Source organism: Hemicordylus capensis, chromosome 6 (assembly GCF_027244095.1).
Source record: "Hemicordylus capensis ecotype Gifberg chromosome 6, rHemCap1.1.pri, whole genome shotgun sequence".
NCBI lineage: Eukaryota > Metazoa > Chordata > Lepidosauria > Squamata > Cordylidae > Hemicordylus > Hemicordylus capensis.
The window spans coordinates 30,560,140-30,581,750 of NC_069662.1; the positions used below are offsets into that span (position 1 = coordinate 30,560,140).

The 21,611-nt window shown below is 41.9% G+C and overlaps 4 protein-coding genes across 4 annotated transcripts; 1 reads left to right on the plus strand and 3 right to left on the minus strand.

The window, feature by feature from the left end:
• Nucleotides 1-563: 563 nt before the first annotated feature.
• Nucleotides 564-1,508, minus strand: LOC128331113 (olfactory receptor 6M1-like). Its single transcript, XM_053264468.1, has one exon. It carries the CDS (start codon nt 1,506-1,508, stop codon nt 564-566), a length of 945 nt encoding a protein of 314 aa, XP_053120443.1.
• A 1,796-nt stretch (nt 1,509-3,304) lies between these two features.
• LOC128331114 (olfactory receptor 6M1-like) lies at nt 3,305-4,255 on the minus strand. The gene has a single exon (XM_053264469.1). The coding sequence runs from the start codon at nt 4,253-4,255 to the stop codon at nt 3,305-3,307; it is 951 nt and encodes a 316-aa protein (XP_053120444.1).
• Nucleotides 4,256-12,021: 7,766 nt separating this feature from the next.
• Nucleotides 12,022-12,969, plus strand: LOC128331115 (olfactory receptor 4D9-like). Its single transcript, XM_053264470.1, has one exon. It carries the CDS (start codon nt 12,022-12,024, stop codon nt 12,967-12,969), a length of 948 nt encoding a protein of 315 aa, XP_053120445.1.
• A 6,829-nt stretch (nt 12,970-19,798) lies between these two features.
• On the minus strand, nt 19,799-20,749 carry LOC128331116 (olfactory receptor 4D1-like). Its single transcript, XM_053264471.1, has one exon. It carries the CDS (start codon nt 20,747-20,749, stop codon nt 19,799-19,801), a length of 951 nt encoding a protein of 316 aa, XP_053120446.1.
• Between the last annotated feature and the right edge of the window lie 862 nt (nt 20,750-21,611).

Genomic DNA, 21,611 nt, shown 5'->3' on the forward strand with positions numbered 1-21,611 from the left:
AACTGGGGGAGTTGACAACATAATGACAAACATGGTTTAATGCTGGCAAGTGTAAAGTGATGCCTACTAGGAGCAAAAAACCCCAACTTCAAATATACGCTGATGGGGCCTGAGCTGTTTCTGACTAACCAGGAGAGGGATCTTGGGAATGGTGGACAGCTCATTGAAAGTCTTGACTCACTTGCATCACTGCAACTTTAGTCTAGCAACACAGATGCTTCATTAGTCAGGAGTTTTACCTAGGCTTTTATGTGCTTGTATCTTCTGCTGCTTCTTTGTAGTTTGTATGGTTATTTTATGCATGTATTTTAAAATCTGTTTAGTTAGACCTCTGTTTTTATTTTTTAGCTTAATGTTTTAATTGTGTAATTTTTATAGTCTTGTTTGAATTTTTCTATGTGAACCACCTTGGGATGTTTTAATGAAAGGCGGTATACAAATTTAACAATAGATAGATAGATAGATAGATAGATAGATAGATAGATAGATAGATAGATAGATAGATAATCAGCCCTTGTCATTAAAGGGTACACAGTGCAGATCACATTTCTGCCATCTCAAACTTACAAGATTAATGAGGGTAAAATCTTCCTTCTGGTGACACGTTCTAGGGCCTCTTTGACTTTCTTGTTTCTTAAGCTATAAATAAAAGGGTTCAGTAGCGGTGTTATCACTGTATTCAGAATGCTGGCCATTTTGTTGAGGTCCAGTGAGTGGCTTTTTTGTGGTTGAACATAAAGAAAAATGGAGCTTCCATAGAATAGTGTAACCACGATTAGGTGGGAGACACAGGTGGAAAATGCCTTCCAACGCCCTTTGGCTGAGGGAATTCTAATCACAGTTGCAATTATGAACAAGTAGGATGCCCCTGTCACCACTAATGAGCCTAGAAGAAGCAAGGCAGAACTGACAAAGCTCACTAGCTCAATATTCCTGGTATCAAAGCAGGCTAGCTTGAGCAAGGGGTCAACATCACAAAAGAAATGGTTGATGACATTGGGTCCACAAAATGTCAGCCGGGCTACCAAGATGGCTGGTGGAATCACAACAAGGAAACCACACACCCAGGAAGCAGCTACAAGCTGAAGGCAAAAGTACATGTTCATGATGGTTGTATATCGCAGTGGGCTGCATATAGCAATGTAGCGGTCAAAAGACATAACTGCCAAAAGGAAGAACTCTGCTGAACCTGCTGAGAAGTAGACATAGGCTTGGGAAATGCAGCTGCTAAAAGAAATAGATTTTCTCTGGCTCATTAAGTTGACTAGCAAGTTGGGGATAACTGCCGTAGTGTACAGAGCCTCTAAAAAGGACAGGTTGGCAATAAACATGTACATGGGGCTATGAAGGGTGTTATCACACCAGACCAATGTAATAATGAGGAGGTTGCCTACCAAAGCAACAGTGTAGGTGGTAAAGAATGAAGTGAAGAGCAGAGACTGAACTCTTTTGGTCCCAGAGAATCCGAGGAGGATGAATTCCATCTCAGTTCTTGTCTGGTTCTTCATAGTCGTGTGAAGTTGATGTAATTGCCTGGGATGAAGAAAAAGGTATTGGGATAGATACATTATTCTGTGTAGCATAGAAATTCTAGATACGACACACATAGAATTGGAGCCAGACAACCACAGAAGATGCCACATGACACACCTCTGGAATACCATATAGGGTTATACATGTGAGCACTAGCTTACGAGGCATTTAGATAACAGAATCCCTGCTGGTACTATATCGGGCAGCAGTGATATAGGAAGAAGCTGAAAGGCATCCTCTTATAATGCATGGGAGGAAGCAATGGTAAACCGCTCCTGTATTCTACCAAGGAAAACCACAGGGCTCTGTGGGCGCCAGGAGTCGAAATCAACTTGACGGCACAGTTTACTTTATTTTTACTCTAATAAAACAACAAAAAATACAACAACATTATTTGTTATCCTCCCCATAACAAATTGCTCTCTGGGTGACACACAGCACAGCATTAAAAGACCAAATAAAATCACATAGTACATTAAATTACAACAGACCAAAGGGGGGATACTAAATGCAATACAAAACAATTTACAACTTCTTAAAAATAAGGTTTTTTTATTTAATGTTTTTAAACATTTTATAACATTTTATATTTTGCAACAACATGCCCAAATTACCCTCACACCCCCACACCTGCCCCCCCCCCCCACGAAAGAAGAGGAAGGGGAAAGAAAGAAAGTAAAACAGAAGAGGAAAAAAGTAAGAGAAGAAGGGAGAATCACCATTGCACTAGAAGATGTGGATAGATCAGAAGGATTCTTATTCTAAGAAAAGATTAAGAAAGTTATCCCAAATTTTAGACCATTTATCCAATTTATTTACTTTTTTGAGGGCCCATTTTTCATGTTTTGCAAGCTTAAGCAGGTCCTGAACCCAGTCCTTGCACCGAGGGGGATTGGGAGATTTCCACAGCCTCAATATCAACCTCTTGGCAACCAGCAGGCTCTGCCAAAGCCATTGTTTAGAGCTGTATTTTAGTCCCCAGCTGGTTGGAATAAACCCCAACACTGCATTTTGATCCTTCAGTGCAAGAGAGGAATCCAGCACTAAGTTAATTCGCATAGTGACCTCTCTCCAGAAGCCTTGCACTATGGAACATTCCCTGAACATATGTGTTAAATTGGCCTGTGGATTGTTGCATCTCCAACAGTTACTATTTGAGGACATTTTTAATCGCATAAGTTATAGAGGAGTCCAGTAGGCCCTGAAAATAATCTTCTGCTGGATGAGGTGCAATTTAAGATCCAATCAAATTTAAAAATCAAAATGAACAAAAAGTGAACATAAAGGTATTTTTTGTTTCTTTTTTGGCCTGAGTGAACAAAATGTCTTGCACTATAGAGCTCCTGTGCAAAAGTTCCTTTCAAAACTAATAAAATGTGCCATGACTGGCATAATCAACTTGTGGAATTCTCTGCCACGAGAATGGAGCTTCCATAGAATAGTGTAACCACGATTAGGTGGGAGGCACAAGTGGAAAGTGCCTTCCAACGCCCTTTGGCTGAGGGAATTCTAATCACAGTTGCAATTATGAACAAGTAGGAAACCCCTGTTTTTTATTTTTTTTGCTTAATGTTTTAATTGTGTAATCATTATAGTCTTGTTTGAATTTTTCTCTGTGAACCACCTTGGGATTGTTTAAATGAAAGGTGGTATACAACTCTAACAATAGATAGATAGATAGATAGATAGATAGATAGATAGATAGATAGATAGATAGATAATCAGCCCTTGTCATTAAAGGGTACACAGTGCAGATCACATTTCTGCCATCTCAAACTTCCAAGGTTAATGAGGGTAAAATCTTCCTTCTAGTGACACGTTCTAGGGCCTCTTTGACTTTCTTGTTTCTTAAGCTATAAATAAAAGGGTTCAGTAGCGGTGTTATCACTGTATTCAGAATGCTGGCCATTTTGTTGAGGTCCAATGAGTGGCTTTCTTGTGGTTGAACATAAAGAAAAATGGAGCTTCCATAGAATAGTGTAACCACGATTAGGTGGGAGGCACAGGTGGAAAGTGCCTTCCAACGCCCTTTGGCTGAGGGAATTCTAATCACAGTTGCAATTATGAACAAGTAGGACACCGCTGTTACCACTAATGAGCCTAGAAGAAGCAAGGCAGAACTGACAACGTTCACTAGCTCAATATTCCTGGTATCAAAGCAGGCTAGCTTGAGCAAGGGGTCAACATCACAAAAGAAATGGTTGATGACATTGGGTCCACAAAATGTCAGCCGGGCTACCAAGATGACTGGTGGTATCATAACAAGGAAACCACACACCCAGGAAGCAGCTACAAGGTGAAGGCAAAAGTACATGTTCATGATGGTTGTGTATCGCAGTGGGTTGCATATAGCAATGTAGCGGTCAAAAGACATAAGTGTCAAAAGGAAGAACACTGTTGAACCTGCTGAGAAGTAGACATAGACTTGGGAAATGCAGCAACTAAAAGAAATAGATTTTCTCTGGCTCATTAGGTTGACTAGCAAGTTGGGGATAACTGCCGTAGTGTACAGAGCCTCTAAAAAGGACAGGTTGGCAATAAACGTGTACATGGGGCTATGAAGGGTGTTATCACACCAGACCAATGTAATAATGAGGAGGTTGCCTACCAAAGCAACAGTGTAGGTGATAAAGAATGAAGTGAAGAGCAGAGACTGAACTCTTTTGGTCCCAGAGAATCCGAGGAGGATGAATTCCATCTCAGTTCTTGTCTGGTTCTTCATAGTCGTGTGAAGTTGATGTAATTGCCTGGGATGAAGACACGGGCAGTGGGATAGATACATTATTCTGTGTAGCATAGAAATTCTAGATATGACACACACAGAATTGGAGCCAGGCAACCATAGAAGATGCCACATGACACACCTCTTGAATACCACATAGGGTTATACATGTGAGCACTAGCTGACGAAGCACTTTGATAACAGGAAAAGTTGTGCTTAAAATGTCAGTTAATGGAATTGCAATATTGCAGTCTTTTTAAGTGGCGCAGCGAGGAAATGCTTGACTAATAAGCAGAAGGTTGCCACTTCAAATCCCTGCTGGTACTATATCTGGCAGCAGCGATATAGGAAGATGCTGAAAGGAATCATCTCACACTGTGTTGGCCTGTAAACTTTGATAGGCGTGATTATGAACAATGGGGCAGGGGAATACTTTTAATACAGAAGCAGCAAGTCGGCTAAGAGCGTGAGCTCTGAACCAGAAAGAGTTGTAATGTCTATTTGTATGTCCCTAGAAACAGATTACATGCCTTGTAGAGTGCAGTGCAATGTACAGCAGACAAGGAGAAGTCTGGCAGAGGAAGAGACGACGGAAACCAATGTGACAGGCATTGGCCTAAACACAGAGATGAGGGTGTCAAATGCTTCTGGAAGACCATGATACAGAAAAGTGTTGGGGTAGGGTGGGGGTTTCAGTGGGGGGAAGGAGGAAATCTAAGGATAATGTACTTTAACCCAGGAATTAGGATTATAGACCCATAGAACCAGAGGAGCATTTAGGCCATAAAGCCTAGCCACTGAATGATGCAGGAAATCCAGAACTGAAGCATCCTCAACAGAGAGCGGTTCGGTCACTTCTTGAAGTGTTCCCGTGAGAAGGAGCCCATTACTCCAAACCCGACCCTCCAGGCAATTAATGCTAATTAAATGGATGCATTATCAAAAATGACAAACTAAACTGGTTATATTGTACTACAGAGAACAGTTTTTACATATATAAGGGATTAAATACCATTAAATAACAATAATTATGTATGGTTAAAACTGGGTTAAAACTTTATGTAGCTTACTTGCTTGTATACTCATGAGAGTAAATTTTTAAAATGTCCCCACAAAATGTGAACACTTCTTTCTTCTTTTGTTAGTGTTGAAATGACTTAAATAATTATTATGAGAGAGAGAGAAAATCTTCTTATGCTACCCATAAGAAGATGGATAGCACATGCTAATTCACCTTCTCCCTGGCCTCCATACATGTCTCTCTGCAGTTGAGACCATAGTGTCTTGTGGCTACCCATAACATGAATTTCCCTTTCTTATGCTCCCTCTTCTACCTCTTGTCATTTGTTGTTAAAAATGCAAAACCTGGTAATCAAAATAAAAGGTAACTTACAGTATCAAAGATTATAAGAAGAATCCCAAGGACGGTCTCATCAGGCCATATTTTGTTGTCTTTTTCATTCATTTCCAACTGCAGAATTGGGGAGAAAATCCACATATTTCAAATTTGGTAGGACCCAGTATTTTGTGCATACTTGATGACATGGCTGTACTGGAAACCCTTTTAATATTCTCAGTATTTTGGTCTGTTACATTCCAATTAACCACTTTGGTATGTGGAGAAAGAACTGATACGAGAGGTGGAAAGAAACAGCTGGAGGCAGTGAAAAAGCTATATTTGTGAATACTATTTAAACTGTTTCGTGATGCCTATTAGAATAGCTAAGAGATCATTACCACACACCATTACAATCCTTTAAGCTCAAGAATGGACTTCTACAATTCTGCTTTCTACAGAGTAAATGGGTGGGGGGGGTGTGAATCAAAGGAGATGTATGTATCCCTAAGGGACAAATTAAATCAATCCAACAAATATAGATTTCTGAATCACCTCCAAAGCATTTTTGATGAAGATACTGAGGGCATTGACACAATCAAAAACTATGTTCAACCCAGGTTTGGGAGCTGTGTGTGCTCCCAATTTTTGTTTGTGTGGAAGCAAGATAAGAAGAAAACCTGGGTAGAAGTGATTGTGTGGAAGCAAGGTAGGAGGAAAATATGGGTAGCTTTTCCTCCTACCTTGATTCCACACAATCACTTCTACCCAGGTTTTCCTCCTACCTTGCTTCCACACAACCACAAATTGGGAGCACACACAGGTCCCAAACTTAGGTAGAACACAGTTTTTTGACTGTGTGAATGACCTCACTGTATATCTAAAAGTGTCCTGAGTAAATGATTAATTATTTTGCAAAATAAGAGATTATCCAAAGATATATATTTGACACGCATTTGATTAGGAGCCCAAGCTTGGCCACAGGTCCTCAGATCTTAGATGGTCTTCCCACTCTTAGAATATAACTTCCTATGTCACAGCCTACCCCTCCCCCCGCTGCAGCTGCAGTGGCTATAGTGCAGAGTTGCCTTTGACATTTCTCTTAAAATAGAATGAGGTTGTTTTCACGACCAGCCTGATCCTGCCTGGTCTACCCCAAGTAGGGTTGGTCAAGTCATGAGAAGTGGCATGATCCTTGCAGATCCCTCCATTTCTCGCCCGCCTAACCCAATTAACAAACCCAGCTCTTAGCAGAGATTAGGGGTACTCTCTCTCACTTACCCCAGCTACCAGGTATTGTGTGATTCTTTGGGCTCCATGCAGCCTGAGGAGTCACAGAGATGGGCGCATAGAATCTCCAATGCAATGCTCATGCAGGACATTGCACTGAGGGATGCCTGGAGGCTGGAACAACAAGTTCCAGCCCCAGATCCCTCTGCCCTGCTCCATGCTTCATGGAGCTGCACAGAGCAGGGTTGTCCATGTGGGCATGTGGGATGCATGCTGATGGAGGCAAGTCCAGTCCTCTGGGGGAAGGTAGGTTAAGTGCAGCCTGCCCCAAGCCCTCCCAGCCCACCAAGGACAATTGTGTGACTCACCTCAATGTGTGGTAGATCATGGGGGTGGGGCGGTGCTGAGGGGAACCAAAACAGTTTCAATAAGACAAATGTGATTTCTTGAAGGAGGCATTGTTGAGTCATTCATTCATACATTTGAGTCATTTAAGTCATTTGAGTTATTTGGTTTATTTGAGTTATATACCGCCCTTTCAAAAATGGCTCACGGAGGTTAATGACATTCAGGAGTAGTTAACGGCATTTCCTCAGAAGTGGTTAGGAGAGCATGGTGATTTGAACCATTTTGTGTACTAAGTGGTTGGCACCCTCGCTCTGGAACACCCCAGCACCCCTCAAGTGCAGTTATGGGGCTGCTGAAACCTGCATTCTTACCTATGGAGAAAAACCTTGAAGCCACTTGTGGGGTTCTGGGGTGTCCCAGAGTGAGTGGTGGTCTAGTGCAAAGAGGGTGCCAACCACCCCCATGGGTTGCTAATCCATGGAGTACTGGGTTTTGTTGTTTTTGAAGTGTTCTGAGTGTAGATTCTTTGGTAGCATATGATATTTTCAATGTCAAACCATGAATCCACTCTCATCTGCTAACCTCAAAGATGCATAAACTTCAAAAATCACTTAAAAACCAGCCCTTTGCCCAATTCCTTTCAAATAATTCTGATAGCTTCCTTGGCCACCTTGGGACTACCACCCACCACACTCCACTCTAGGACACCCCTTTCTCCTTGGCGTGAAGCTATACATTTTCTACAATCCTCATTATTCTCTATGAGAAATTCCAAAATAATTTTAAAATTCACCAATAATCAGAGGAGTGTCTGATTGCTTTGGAACATTGTGGATAGTAGGCACCCCTGGTTGTCTACCACCCACCCCACATTTATGTCCCTAGGTGCTCCACAATAGGGGATATTGGCTGGCTCGGGTCTCATTATACCCTATGAGAAAAATAATTTAAAATATTTCAATATTCATAAAAAATAATAGGTCTGTCAAATTGCTTTGGGGTTTGTGTGGGTTTTGGCACCCATGGGGGCTCCACAATAGAGAATAATGGGATGGTTTGAGTCCCATTATACCCTATGAGAAAAAAATAAAAATATTTTTTTAAATTCATAAAAAATTGTACGAGTGTCCAATTGCTTTGGGGTTTGGGTGGCAGGTACCCCTGGGTGCCAGCTACCATCCTACTGATTTTTGGATGTCATAACCAGTTCAAACTGGTTTGATCTGGTTTGAATTGAACCACCCCCTGGTTCGGTTCGAATTCAAACCTGCAGCTCGAACCTGATGGCTGGTTCGGTTCGAATTTGAACCTTCGAACCACCCTGGTTCGAATTTGAACTGGATCCCAGAGCAGCCCCATCCCCTAAGGAGAATAACTGGTTCCCAGAGCAGCCCCATCCCCTAAGGAGAATAACTTACAGTGCTCACATTCAGTCTTCCATTCAAATGCTAAGCAGAATATCCGGAAACTGCAGCTAGTGCAAAATGCGGCAGCGAGGGTTTTATCCAGAGCTGCCCATTGGGAACATATCACCCCCATTTTGAAAGAGCTGCACTGGCTGCCAGTTTGTTTCCGGGTCCAATTCAAGGTGCTGTTTTTGACCTTTAAAGCCCTAAACAGTTTGGGCCCGGGGTATTTGAGGGACCGCCTGCTCCCAAGGGTTGCTGCCCGCTTGACAAGGACATCTGAGGGGGCCCTGCTCCGGGTGCCGACAATGAGGGAGGCCCAGCTGTCGTGCACTCGGGACAGGGCCTTCTCTGTTGCTGCCCCCAGACTCTGGAATGCTCTCCCAGTGGCCATTCGTTCCTTGGACTCCATCACGGATTTTAGAAAGCTTTTAAGGACTTGGCTTTTTACCCAGGCTGTGACATAATAGTTTTTTACTGCTGCTTTTATGTGTTTTTATCTGTTGTCTAGTTTTATGCTTGTTTTTAGCTTGGTGTTTTTACTGCTTTTTATTGTATGTTTTAATTTTTGTAAACCTCCTTGGGGTTTTCTTTTAACGAAAGGCGGTATAGAAATGTAAAAATAAATAAATAAATAAATAAATAAATAAGCAGGGCACACCCTGCTTAGCAAAGAGGACAATGAATAAAAATGCTTGCTACCACGGAACCTGCTCTCCTCCTGCATATTAGCTCTCCTCCCTGCTCAGCACACTGTTTTCCACAAAGGGAAGACCCCTGCAGAACTCTTAAAATATCTCCATGTGATATGATTAAAACGTTGAAACTGCCAAAAACATTGAGTGAATGTCTCTATGCATGCTAACCTATACCCAAGGGGATTTGTGCTCTCTCTTCTTTTTCCAGCAACAAGCTACCAAGTTATATCACAAGTTGATCATGAAACTCTTCTCAGATTCAAAGATGTTTAAAAGTTTGGCTGTGGACTTGCATCGCAGTGGCACTGGCTGACATGCAGACAAAGCAACTCAGTAGTACTCTGCAGGAGTTACTCTAAAGCTGGGATTCTCAACATTTGGTCTCCAGATGTTTTTGGACTTCAGCTCCCATAATCCCCAGTCCCAGTGGCCTTTGGTTGGGGATTATGGGAGTTGAAGTCCAAAAACATCTGGGGACCGAACATTGAGAATCCCTGCTCTAAAGGGCTACTAATTTTCAATAGGGCTGCATCTAGTAAATTTTGTCAGGATCTCAGCCACTGGCTGTAAATTCTTCCAACAGTTTATCTGTATTCCTAGGAGACATTTGGTAATCTCTAACAACAGTAATATCCTCTAATAGTGTGTAATAAGTCTCTCAGGCTTTCTTTTAAACAAAGCTTTCAGGGACCTCAAGGTTATTTCTGCTGGTGGTTCCTCTTTATGTATTTTACATGCTAAAATGTTTTAGAGCATCTGTTTTTTTCACCTAAGGTGCAACATCTCTGGAAGATTGTTTGAACCGAGATGAAACAGCTGCAGCCTTTAATAATCATATATTACTTGAGAACAAGCTGATTCTTGTAGAAAGTTGGTTTTCCCTTTCATAGTAAGTATGTTTTATTTGCTTTTGCAAATGGCCAAAGCATCGAGATTGCTATTAAACTGCTAGGATTTTAAAGCATTTTTCAAATAAATTATTTCCCCATTTGGGATATGGTCCCTCCCTTCAATAATTATAACCCCACATTGCAGACTTTGTAGCCTATATCATATACTAGTAAATATTGTATGGGGATATAGTCTTGTCCCTCAAAAAATTAAATTAAGAAAGAAATCTGCCCACCTATCAATAATGAAATTAAGAAGTGAAGGTGCCCTTCATTTTTGGAATACCTAGCAGGATGCTGTGTTGGGCTGAGAGAGACTCCTGCCTGCAACCTTGGAGATGCCACTATCACTTTGTGTAGATAATACTGAGCTAGGTGGACCAATGACTCTGTATAAGGCAGCATCCTACGTTCCTGTGTAAAAAAAGTTACCAACATCCAAATTTATATCATGCTGGTGGAACAATGTTTTCCATTGTAAGGCAGGGGGGCAGAATCCCCTCTTCTCCCTACAGCTCCCTGTGTCTCTCATAAATACTTTTATAGGGGTTGGTTTAAAAAAAAAATTAGTCAGTTTTAAAGACCAGAGAACACTTTCCTGATACCGTCTTGCCACAAGAGCTCTTTGCATCCTACACTTCAGAAGTCTTCCCCCAAAAGTCAAGGAATCCTTTGGAATACTGTTGGATAAAGCAAGGAGTGTTGCAGATGGAGAGGGGGAATTCTTGGAAATCAATGACCCTAACTTGTAGTGAAATGTTTTCTCTTATACAAGCAGTTCATTAGATCTCACCTGTTTTGGCTACATTGTACTGAATGGAATTTGAAATTCTGTATATAGAGGGAAGGGGGGGGGGAGCGGGAGTATATGGTACAAATAAATCAAAGTTAAATACCTTTATTTGTGTGGAAGAAAATTTGGCTGAAATGTGTCTTTTCTTCTTGAAAAATCAAACCAAATTAAAAGTTAAACTCCACATGTTATTACATTGAAACAACAACAACAAACTAGGAGCATGGTCACGGCAATTTGAACAGTTTTAAGTCCTTCTGGTTTATTATTCATCATATTGTTTATGTAGCCTGATATGTACATCTCTAGACAGTATACAAAATTTAGAATATTTAAAAGTCAACACAGTCAAAGACATGAGACAAATCCCAAAAAAGTCAACAAAAGTCAAAGACATGAGACACAATAAAAACAATAGTATAAAACAGTTATTCAAGCAATTTTTGTTAAAATTAACTCTGTTTCAGTGAGAAAGCTGAAGGTTTAACTTCACAGTTAAAATGAATGGACTGGCAGCCTAACAAAGCACAAGCATAAGGTGGGATTACTGGGAAGTGATGGGAGCCATGTACAACTCCCCCATCCCTCTATGCACATGCTGTTGTACAAGTGGGCAAAACCTCAGAGCTCTGCCTATGCTTCAAAAATGATCTATAAAAGAGAAAACACATATCTGGCCCTCAGTGATGCGTTTCTTCCTGTACAGATCACTTCTGGAGCACAGGAAGAGTTGAGGAGTTTTTTCCTGCTTGCAAACTACACATGAGCAGAGGGACTGTGTACATTGTGCACAGGTCCCCGTAGCATCCCCACAGCCCATCCTTCCACTCATGCCATTGCCTTGTTAGGTTGCTAGCAACTGATTCTTACATAACTTTGGCTGCAACAAACTTTAGTTCTTTTTTTCGTGTCTCTTCTAAAAGTTACAATATCCATTTAAGTTTGGTTGACCGGTTTTCTCACCATGATCTGCTAAAGGGGGAAAGTATTAGTAGTACTACACTTGAAATCTCTTGTCTTTCCTTTTCACATGTCTCATTCACATGTCTCATTCACAGTTGCAGGATGGAGCAGGACAACTGCACCACCACCGTGAAAGAATTTGTCCTCTTGGGTTTGTCCCAAAATCCACAGCACCAGCCTTTGCTCTTTGTGATCTTCCTGCTCGTCTACACAGCCACATGGCTGGGGAATCTCACCATTATCATCACTGTCATCTCTGACAGCCACCTTCATACACCCATGTACTTTTTGTTGGCTAACTTGGCTTTTTTGGACATCACCGAATCCTCAATTACTGCACCCAAGCTGCTGCAAATCCTGCTCTCCCAGTATAAAACCATCTCCTTCAATGGATGCATCACTCAGATGTTTTTCATCCATTTCGTAGGGGGAACAGTGATCTTTTTCCTTATGGTGATGGCAGCTGATCGGTACTTGGCTATTCATAAACCACTGCAATACATAGCTATCATGAATAGGAACATGTGCTTAAAAGTAGTTGCGGGGGCTTGGCTAGTGGCTTTTGTTCACTCTATTTCTCAAATTGCATTAGTCCTGCAGTTACCATTCTGCGGTCCCAACACCCTGGATAACTTCTATTGTGATGTCCCGCAAGTTGTCGAGTTAGCCTGCAGAGACACCTACCATCTTGAGTTGTTTATTATCTGCAATAACGGACTAGTTGTCACAGGAGTCTTTCTTGGATTGCTCATTTCCTATACAGTCATCTTGATCAAGATTAGAATGCACATCTCAGAGGGAAAGCACAAAGCTGTTTCCACTTGTGGAGCCCAGATCCTAGTGGTGAGCTTGCACTTCATCCCATGTGCCTTTATTTATAACAGACGCTTCCATGCATTCAAGGAAGATAAAGGAATCTCCCTCATCTACACAGTAATTTCACCTGTGCTGAACCCCGTCATTTATACATTAAGAAATACTGAGATGAAAAATGCCATTAGGAGAGTAGCAGAAAAGATGCTCTTCTCCAAAACAGAAGGCAAGTTTTAATATGCATCTCCCAATCATATACTTTGCATATGGAAGTGAATCAATAATACAGTACCATATTCACCTGAATCCAAGACTAGGTTTTTCCCAAATTATCTAGTATTAGAAATCAGAGGATTGTCTTAAATTCAGAGTCCGGTTTCTTTCAGGTAAAAAAGGGTATAACTTGTATTTAACCTCTGTTTTTAAGAGTGTTGTCTTCTATTTGAGTAAATATGCTAAATAGCATGCAAATAGTACTTCAGGCTGGTCAAAGGGCAACACAAGCATTGTCCTGCTGTAATTCTTACAGTAGCCCTGCAAGTGAGGACAGTATTATTATCCCTCTTCCCCAGGGATGAGTATAAATGAAGTGGATCACATGGCTGGTTCCATGCAGAGGTGAGACTCGGTTTCCTGAATTATCACTACATCTCTTATTCAATATGCCACATCGGTTTCATACAGCAACTTAATTTGATATGGGGGGAAGTTTCCAATCAGGAAACCGCACCAATATTTATAACTTGACTTTTAACACTGCAAGCGACATTCAGTGATTGATATACTTTTAAAATTGACTCCTATTTTGATAATGGATACGTACAGACAAGGCAGCATCAGACAACTGCCAGCCAGTGCATTAGCCAATAACATCTTAGTAAAATGCCTTTGTAGCCACCTAACAGCACAGCGGGGAAATGACTTGACTAGCAAGCCAGAGGTTGCTGGTTTGAATCCCCGCTGTTATGTTTCCCAGACCATGGGAAACACCTACATCGGGCAGCAGAGATATAGGAAGATGCTGAAAGGCATCATCACATACTGCATGGGAGATGGAAATGGTAAACTCCTCCTGTATTCTTCCAAAGACAACCACAAGGCTCTGTGGTCACCAGAAGTTGACACCAACTCGATGGCACACTTTACCTTTACCTTTAAAATGCCTGGCCATGAGAGTTCATTCTTCCACTGGGCATGGTGTCTTCATCTGGCCAAGTCTGGTTACCGAGCCTCTCCACTAAAAGGTTTACTGACTTCCATATCCAAGATCTGGAAATTGGGCAGAGGATCTCAGTAAAATGACAGGTGGTGAGCATGGAAACTGGTTTTGGATGGGTTCAAATGACACACCCAATGAGAATGCATGCTCTTGCATCCCAGCATTTTATCAAGGTGTTACCAGCTTATGCACTGGCTGATGGTCAACTGAACATGCCCATAGACAGAAATCAGACACAGAAGCATGCTTTTGAGGTTAATTTGAAGATCTGCACCTCTACAGATCTGCACCTCTACAGAGCTGCACCTCTACAGGCAAACTATATGTCAGGTTTCAATGGGGGGGGGGGAGAGTTGCCTTCAGACTAGCATATCACATTGGATATTTTCACTCTCTAAAATGGAAAACCTTACACTTGATATTAGCCAAAAGGTCAAGAAGCGATGGGTAGATTTAGGAGGGTTCCTTTTTTGGAGAGATTGTGTCCTTGTGGGAATGGTGATGTTGAATTGGTAGGTCGTGTGCTTTTGTATTGCTCATTTTATCATGATCTGCATATTAGACTTATTGCCCCTCTTGTTTTTAGATATCCAAATAATACTGATGAGTTTTATATAAACTTATTTCTTTCTGATACGTCTACCAATGTCTCACATCTGGTGGCCAAATTTTTACAGCTGTGATTAAGACCTGCATACAGGGTATCAGAGAGGCTTAATTCAGGCTCTTAATTCATTTTGTTTTAATTTTGCTATCTTATTCCATTTTATATTTTATGTTGTAATTTTTAACTGTATATTTTATGGGTATGTTCATATACAGGTGAAACTCGGAAAATTAGAATATCGTGCAAAAGTCCATTAATTTCAGTAATGCAAATCAAAAGGTGAAACTGATATATGAGACAGATGCATTACATGCAAAGCGAGATAAATCAAGCCTTAAGAATAGAACAATATCAGACCTCTGAAAAGTATAAGCATGCATATGTATTCAGTACTTGGTTTGGGCCCCTTTTGCAGCAATTACTGCCTCAATGCGGCATAGCATGGATGCTATCAGCCTGTGGCACTGATAAGGTATTATGGAAGACCAGGATGCTTCATTAGCAGCCTTCAGCTCTTCTGCATTGTTTGGTCTCATGTCTCTCATCCTTCTCTTGGCAATGCCCCATAGATTCTCTATGGGGTCAGGTCAGGCGAGTTTGCTGGCCAATCAAGCACAGTACAGTGTATACTTGTCAGTGGTCCGATATTGTTCTATTCTACAATCCTTGTCTTCTTGGTTCCTCCATGTAATATTCTAATTTTCTGAGATTGAGGATTTGGGGTTTTCATGAGCTGTACACCATGATCATCACAATTATAACAAATTAAGGCTTGTCTTATCTCGCTTTGCATGTAATGCATCTGTCTCATATATCAGTTTCACCTTTTGATTTGCATTACTGAAATTAATGGACTTTTGCACGATATTCTAATTTTCCGAGTTTCACCTGTAAATGCATGCATTGTTATTGATGTTCACTTTTTTGGACTCTTGTATCTGGATTTGATCTGTGTGCTGATCTTTGATCATAATTAACTGAATAGAATTGGAAAACCTTGAATTTGGCTTTAGAGCAAGCTGTGCTATGGATATTATTTCTTTCCCACCATTGCTGTCTATCCTTTGGGGAATCTGGATATCACAGGAAAAAACAGTGTGTACAGTGGGTAAATCTGGGAAGACCTGGAAACTGGAGTTTCCACCATATTTTGCCTAAAGGAACATTTCAAAGCAAATGTGGAAGTTCCTGATTAGGCAAAATATTCAATATGTTTCAAGGGAAGCAAACAGTGTTGTAATTTGGTCAGCAAAATTGCCCAACAAACTGTGTACAGTACTGGCAGCAGTTAGTCAAAAAAGTTTGCAAGGAGCTCTTGTGAAGTCAAGAGGCAAACTAGAGGAGCTTTGTTCTCAGAAGTTTGCAAGCAGATTTCAAAGGAGTTGTTCAGTAATTTATAGGATGTTTGGTGGGGAACTCTGTGGGGAGGCACACAAGCAGTCTTCCTTTATTACAAAGGAGACACACAGCACAAGGCGAAGATGAGTACTACCCCACTCCTGTAATTTTCTTGGAAGACAGAGCTTAGAGTGCTGGACTAGGACCTTGGAGACCCGAGTTCAAATCCCCATTCAGCCATGATACTTGCTGGGTGACTCTGGGACAGTCACTTCTCTCTTAGCCTAACCTACTTCACAGGGTTGTTGTACACGGCTCTGGGCTCCTTGGAGCAAGAGTGGGAGATAAAATGTTAATAATAATGATAAGTGTTATTGTTATTATTTATTATTGTTATTATTATTCAGCCATCCCAGGTCCTTGGGAAGGACTCAATGTCTGGATAAAACAAACCAGTCAATGACACCTGTCTGACTGTGTAAATAAGAAATAATAATTTAAAAAACTTTTAATTAGCTGACAACTGCACCCAAGACTTAGCTTTAAACAAACAAACCCTATATATTCTAAATAACCAATCAAAACCAGTTATGAAGGTAGAATGCCAGCAGGGGAGAGGGTGCTTCCCAGTGTATTGCACAGAGTGTTGCAGGTATGACTATCAGCCTGAGGGGCAGAAGTCCTGGGTGTGTGCTCGGTGCAAGGAGCTCCTGGCTCTAAAGGAACAAGTTTTTTTTCACTCGAAGTCAAGGTGACTGAACCAGAGAATCTCAGGGAGGCAGAGAAGTGTGTGGATGAGAAGCTCAGGGGTGTGACAGAGGTATCCCACTCCCAGGCTGACAGCTCCTCTTCTGGCATGGAGAATGAAGTTCTCAAGGAAGGACACAAGTCTGAGGAAATGGACAATAGCATGGAACCCTTCCTTGGGTGGTGTGCTTATATTCTCCGGCACAGAGGATCTCCAGGGGGCCTCCTGGTATTGCATGATTTGATCATTAGGGGCATAGAGAAATGGGTCTGTGACCTGTGTGGAGACAACATGGTGACTTGCCTGCCTGGTGCGAAGGTTGCAAACATCCCACTCCATCTAGATAGTCTGGGAGAAGTCACTTGTCATAGTGCATGTCAGCACCGATGATATTGGGAAATGCAGTCAGAAGATCCTGGAAGCCAAATATAGGCCGCTAGGTAGCATATTGAAGTCCAGGACCCCAGGGTAGCATTGAAGTACTACCTGTTCCATATGCAGGACCAGTGAGCTAGGCAGAGCTGAGAGTTCTCAATGTGTGGATGAAACAGAGGTGCCAGGAGGAGGGGTTTAGATTTGTTATGCATTGGGATACATTCTGGGGCAAGCAAAGTCTGTGCAAAAGGGACCAGCCCCCTTGACCCAAGATGGAATCAGACTGCAGGCACCAGGGGTATAGCAAGGTTGCAGTGGGCCCAGAGACAAGATTTTAAAATGGGTCCCCCCTCACTGAAGTAAAAGCCCGGGCGGGTGTGTGGCTGGGGGAGTCAGTCATGTGACCTGCCTCTGGGCCCCCCCAAGGCAGTGGGCCCCCAGACAACTGTCTCCCCTTGCCCTATTATAGTTACTCCCCTGGCTGGCACTTAAAATCAAAAAGGTTGCAGAGCAGCTTTTAAATTGACAGCTGAGGGATTGCATACAGGAACTGGGTGGTCAAGCCCAGATGGGTGAGCTGGAATGCTTGGTTACTAATGGAAAAATAGATATAGTGGGCATAACAGAAACCTGGTGGAACAGTGAGAACCAGTGGGACTCTGTTGTTCCCAGATATAAACTCTACAGAATGGACAGGGAGCGGAGGATTTGGGGTGGAGTAGCATTGTATAGTAAAGAAGGGATAGATTTCAATAAACTATAAAACCTAGGAGAACCAGAGACCTCCACATAATCGTTATGGGTGACAATATGAAGAATGAAAGGAAATGTGTTATTAGGGATGTGCTATCGCCTTCTGGATCAAAACACTGAGGGTGACTTGGAGATGGAGAAGCAAATAAGAGAGGTGTCAAAGAGAAACAAAGTGGCAGTAATGGGTGACTTCAATTACCCACACATACATTGGGTAAATTCATATTCAGGTAGTGAAAGGACAAATTTATAGACATGCTAAAAGACTGTGCCTTAGTCACAGAACCAAACAGCGTGATGGCATCATTGGACTTAATCCTGAGTGATGCCCAGGACCTGGTGCAAGATGTCAGAGTTGCAGAACCATTGAGTTGCAGTGATCCAATTCAGTGTATATTGTCAACACAGGTGCGTTGGACTTCAGAAGAGGAAACTTCTCAAAAATGAGGGGACTGGTAAGAAGGAAGTTGAAAGGGAAAGTCAGGAGGGCCAAATGACTCCAGAAAGCATGGAACTTATTAAATACAGTACTAGAAGCACAGTTGAAATGTATACCAAGAAGGAGGAAAGGTACTACCAAAGTCAGGAGGATGCCAGCACAACTAAAAAGTAGAGTCAGGGAAACTATAAAAGGGAAGAAGACATCCTTCAGAGAATGGAAGTCCTGCCCAAATGAAGAGAACAAGAAGTAACATTGACTCTGGCAAAAGAAATGCAAGGAGAAAATGAGGCTATTCACACAATGGGAGAAAATCGGGCTAGCGGAGGAACCCAGTGGTTCTTCAGCGAGTAACCCACTTAAGTAGCACTGCCCTAAAACTGGGTTTGCAGAGCGAGCACTCCGCAAACCCGTTTTTTTAAATTGTGTGTTGCTGCGGTGTGGTTCTGCGCTGCGGCAACTCATGAGTAGACCTCTGACCCTGAGAGGGAGGACATTGTGCAGATCTCTGCTGAGAGGCAGTTGCATATTAGGGGACTATCACAGACAAGGCCCTGTCCCATGTGTATAAGAATCATTTCCTACTAGAGAATTTACTCTCAGAAGAACACCTCAGACATTGAAAACAACAAAACCCAGTGGCCCATGGGCTTGTGGGTTTGGGGGTGCACACTATATGCACTACACCACAACCCACACTGGGCTACCCTGGTGTCCCCCAAGTAGAGTTATGGGGCTGCTGAAATCCCCATTATTCCCTATGGGGAAAAAACTTAAAGACATTCAAACTTCAGGATAAAATTAAAAAATCACCCCTTTGCCCAATTCCTTTAAAATCTAGGTGATAGCTTCCTTCCACCCATTGGATACCACCACCCACCACCACCCACTCTGGGCCACCCTGGTGCCTCACAAATGGAGTTATAACCAAGGCTGCTGAAATTCCCCATTATTCTCTATGGGGAAAAGCTTGAAGACACACACACTTTAAAAATAAAAATAAAAATCACCCCTTTGCCCAATTTCTTTGAAATTTAGGTGGTAGCTTCCACCCATAGGACACTACAACCCAACCCACTCTTTTGCCCTCTGAACCCCCTTTTTGCCCTGAATGGTTAAGGATTCAGATTCAGAAAATTGGGGTATAAATCTAATCTGGGGTGATTCGGTGGGGGTCAGATTTGGACCCTAAACAAATTGGGGGTGATTTGATTTGGGTACAAATCAGATTGAAAAAATCAACTTGTGCACATCCCTAATATTTAGGACATGAAGAACTCAAATATTAAAACACACATGGGCATGTCATGAGAGGGTTATATAAGTTTATGTATTTATGTTGTTTATAAAGAACATACTGATTTTTTGTTCATTTCTTTGGAGCTCCACCCAAGGACATGGAGAAAATCTCTGAGAAAAATCTCATCTTTCTCTCCTTGGGAGGAAACTTACAATGCTTTTCAAATTTCATGGCAGAAAAAGGTCAGCAGCCCCTAATAGCAATGGAGGTACATTTCTGGTCCAAAGCCTCTGTCTGTTCTTCTACAGCAGAAACAGATGAAGACATGAAGCAATCATTCTGTTCCCTCATTTCCCTTTAGCTCCACCAAAAGAAGCTGCAGTTCTTTTTAATAACCGCCTAATGGCACTTTTCATCTCGGTATTCCTCAGTGTGTAAATGAGGGGATTTAACATTGGTGTAATGACTGTGTAGAGTGCAGAAAGACCCTTGTCCATGGCAAATTCCTGAAAAGGTCGAGCATAGATAAAAATGCAGGGTATGAAATGGATGCATACAACTGTGATCTGGGCCCCACAGGTGGAAAGAGCCTTCCTTTTCCCTTCCGTGACGTGTACTCTTATCTTGACCAAGATGATAGTGTATGACACAACCAAAATGATGAATATAATGATGGTGAGAAGTCCACTGTTAGAGAACATTAGCAATTCTAACACAAATGTATTTGTACAGGCCAGTTTGATAACTTGAGGGATATCACAGTAGTAGTTATCTAAGACATTGGGTCCACAGTATGGTAATCTGATCATTAAAGCTATCTGAACAATGGAATGAACAAAACCACCCAACCACACTCCTGCCACTAACCCCACACAAGTAGCATGGTTCATAATAGTGAGATATTGAAGTGGTTTGTGGATAGCCACATAGCGGTCCAATGCCATCACCATGAGCAGAAAGACTACTGCTCCTCCAGTGAAGTGAAAGAAGAACATCTGTGCCATGCAGCCACCAAAAGTGATAACCCTGCGTTGCAATGCAAGGTCCCACAGCATCTTTGGCACAGTGACCGAAGACTCACTGAGATCGATGAAGGCTAGGTTTCCCAGCAGAAAGTACATTGGAGAGCAAAGTCGATGGTCGGTGATCACTGTGATGATTATTGTGAGGTTGCCCAACCAAATGGTAATGCAGACTGTGAGGAACACTATGAAGAGGACATATTGCAGACGGCGGTTTGCTGTGAGACCCAAAAGAAGAAATTCTGTCACTCCACTGGTAGAGTTCTCCGGCTCCATTATGATCACTGAAATATAGGGGAAATGAAGAATTGCAATTCAACAAATCCCATCATATTTCCCGCCCACCGACCAACCCTTATTTGTTTGCTTAGTTGTGCTAATATTCTTTGTCAATGAGCTGAATCTGCAGTGAGACTTTTATGGATATATTCCTCTTTCTCTATTTCTCATTGGTATTACAATAGATTAAGGATTCGGCTCTTGCCCAACACTTACCTAACTTTTTTTCCAACCTAAAAAAAATTCATAATTTAAGATAGGCAGATCCGAAGGTAGTGGTTTTTACCAGAATCTTGTAGTCCATCGACTGAGCCAGTTGCAAAATGGAGGCTCAGGGGATGAAACACATGAGGTCCTTGCTTTTTCTGCTCCCCATGTCCTGGTTGCAGCCTCAGCTTTCCCTCTTTATTTCTCCTTGTCTCTTCTTTGACACAGATTGCTCTTGAGCCTTAGTTATTTTGCCCCACCTTTTCTTTTTGGCTTTCTTACCCATCTGTAGTAGGCACTCGCCTTGATTAGGAAGTAATCTGATTCTGTTTCATCTACATAGCCTAGACCTGTCTACTAACTAGGAACCTGCTAGATTTCCTTGGGGTCTGACTCTGCTTTTCATCCAATCCTTGTCATTGTCCTTTCTTTTCTGACACTGTTTTGCACTTAGTTCTTTGTCACTGTTTTCTTTTCTTTTTTGCTTCAATTGTTATGGTCTCTTGTTTTCTAGGTTGAGCTGAGGGTTCACCTCACTCTCCCTGATCTCTTCTCTGACACTGATTATTCTTGGGTCCTAGTTATGGCTTCTGATCGTATTTCCTTGCTTCTTTCTTCCTCTATCCTCAATAGGACTTGGTTAGTGATTTAA

Coding starts and splice junctions, on each gene's coding strand:
- LOC128331114 (XM_053264469.1), bottom strand. CDS start 4,255: ATGAAGAACCAGACAAGAACTGAGATGGAATTCATCCTCCTCGGATTC.
- LOC128331113 (XM_053264468.1), bottom strand. CDS start 1,508: ATGAAGAACCAGACAAGAACTGAGATGGAATTCATCCTCCTCGGATTC.
- LOC128331116 (XM_053264471.1), bottom strand. CDS start 20,749: ATGGAGCCGGAGAACTCTACCAGTGGAGTGACAGAATTTCTTCTTTTG.
- LOC128331115 (XM_053264470.1), top strand. CDS start 12,022: ATGGAGCAGGACAACTGCACCACCACCGTGAAAGAATTTGTCCTCTTG.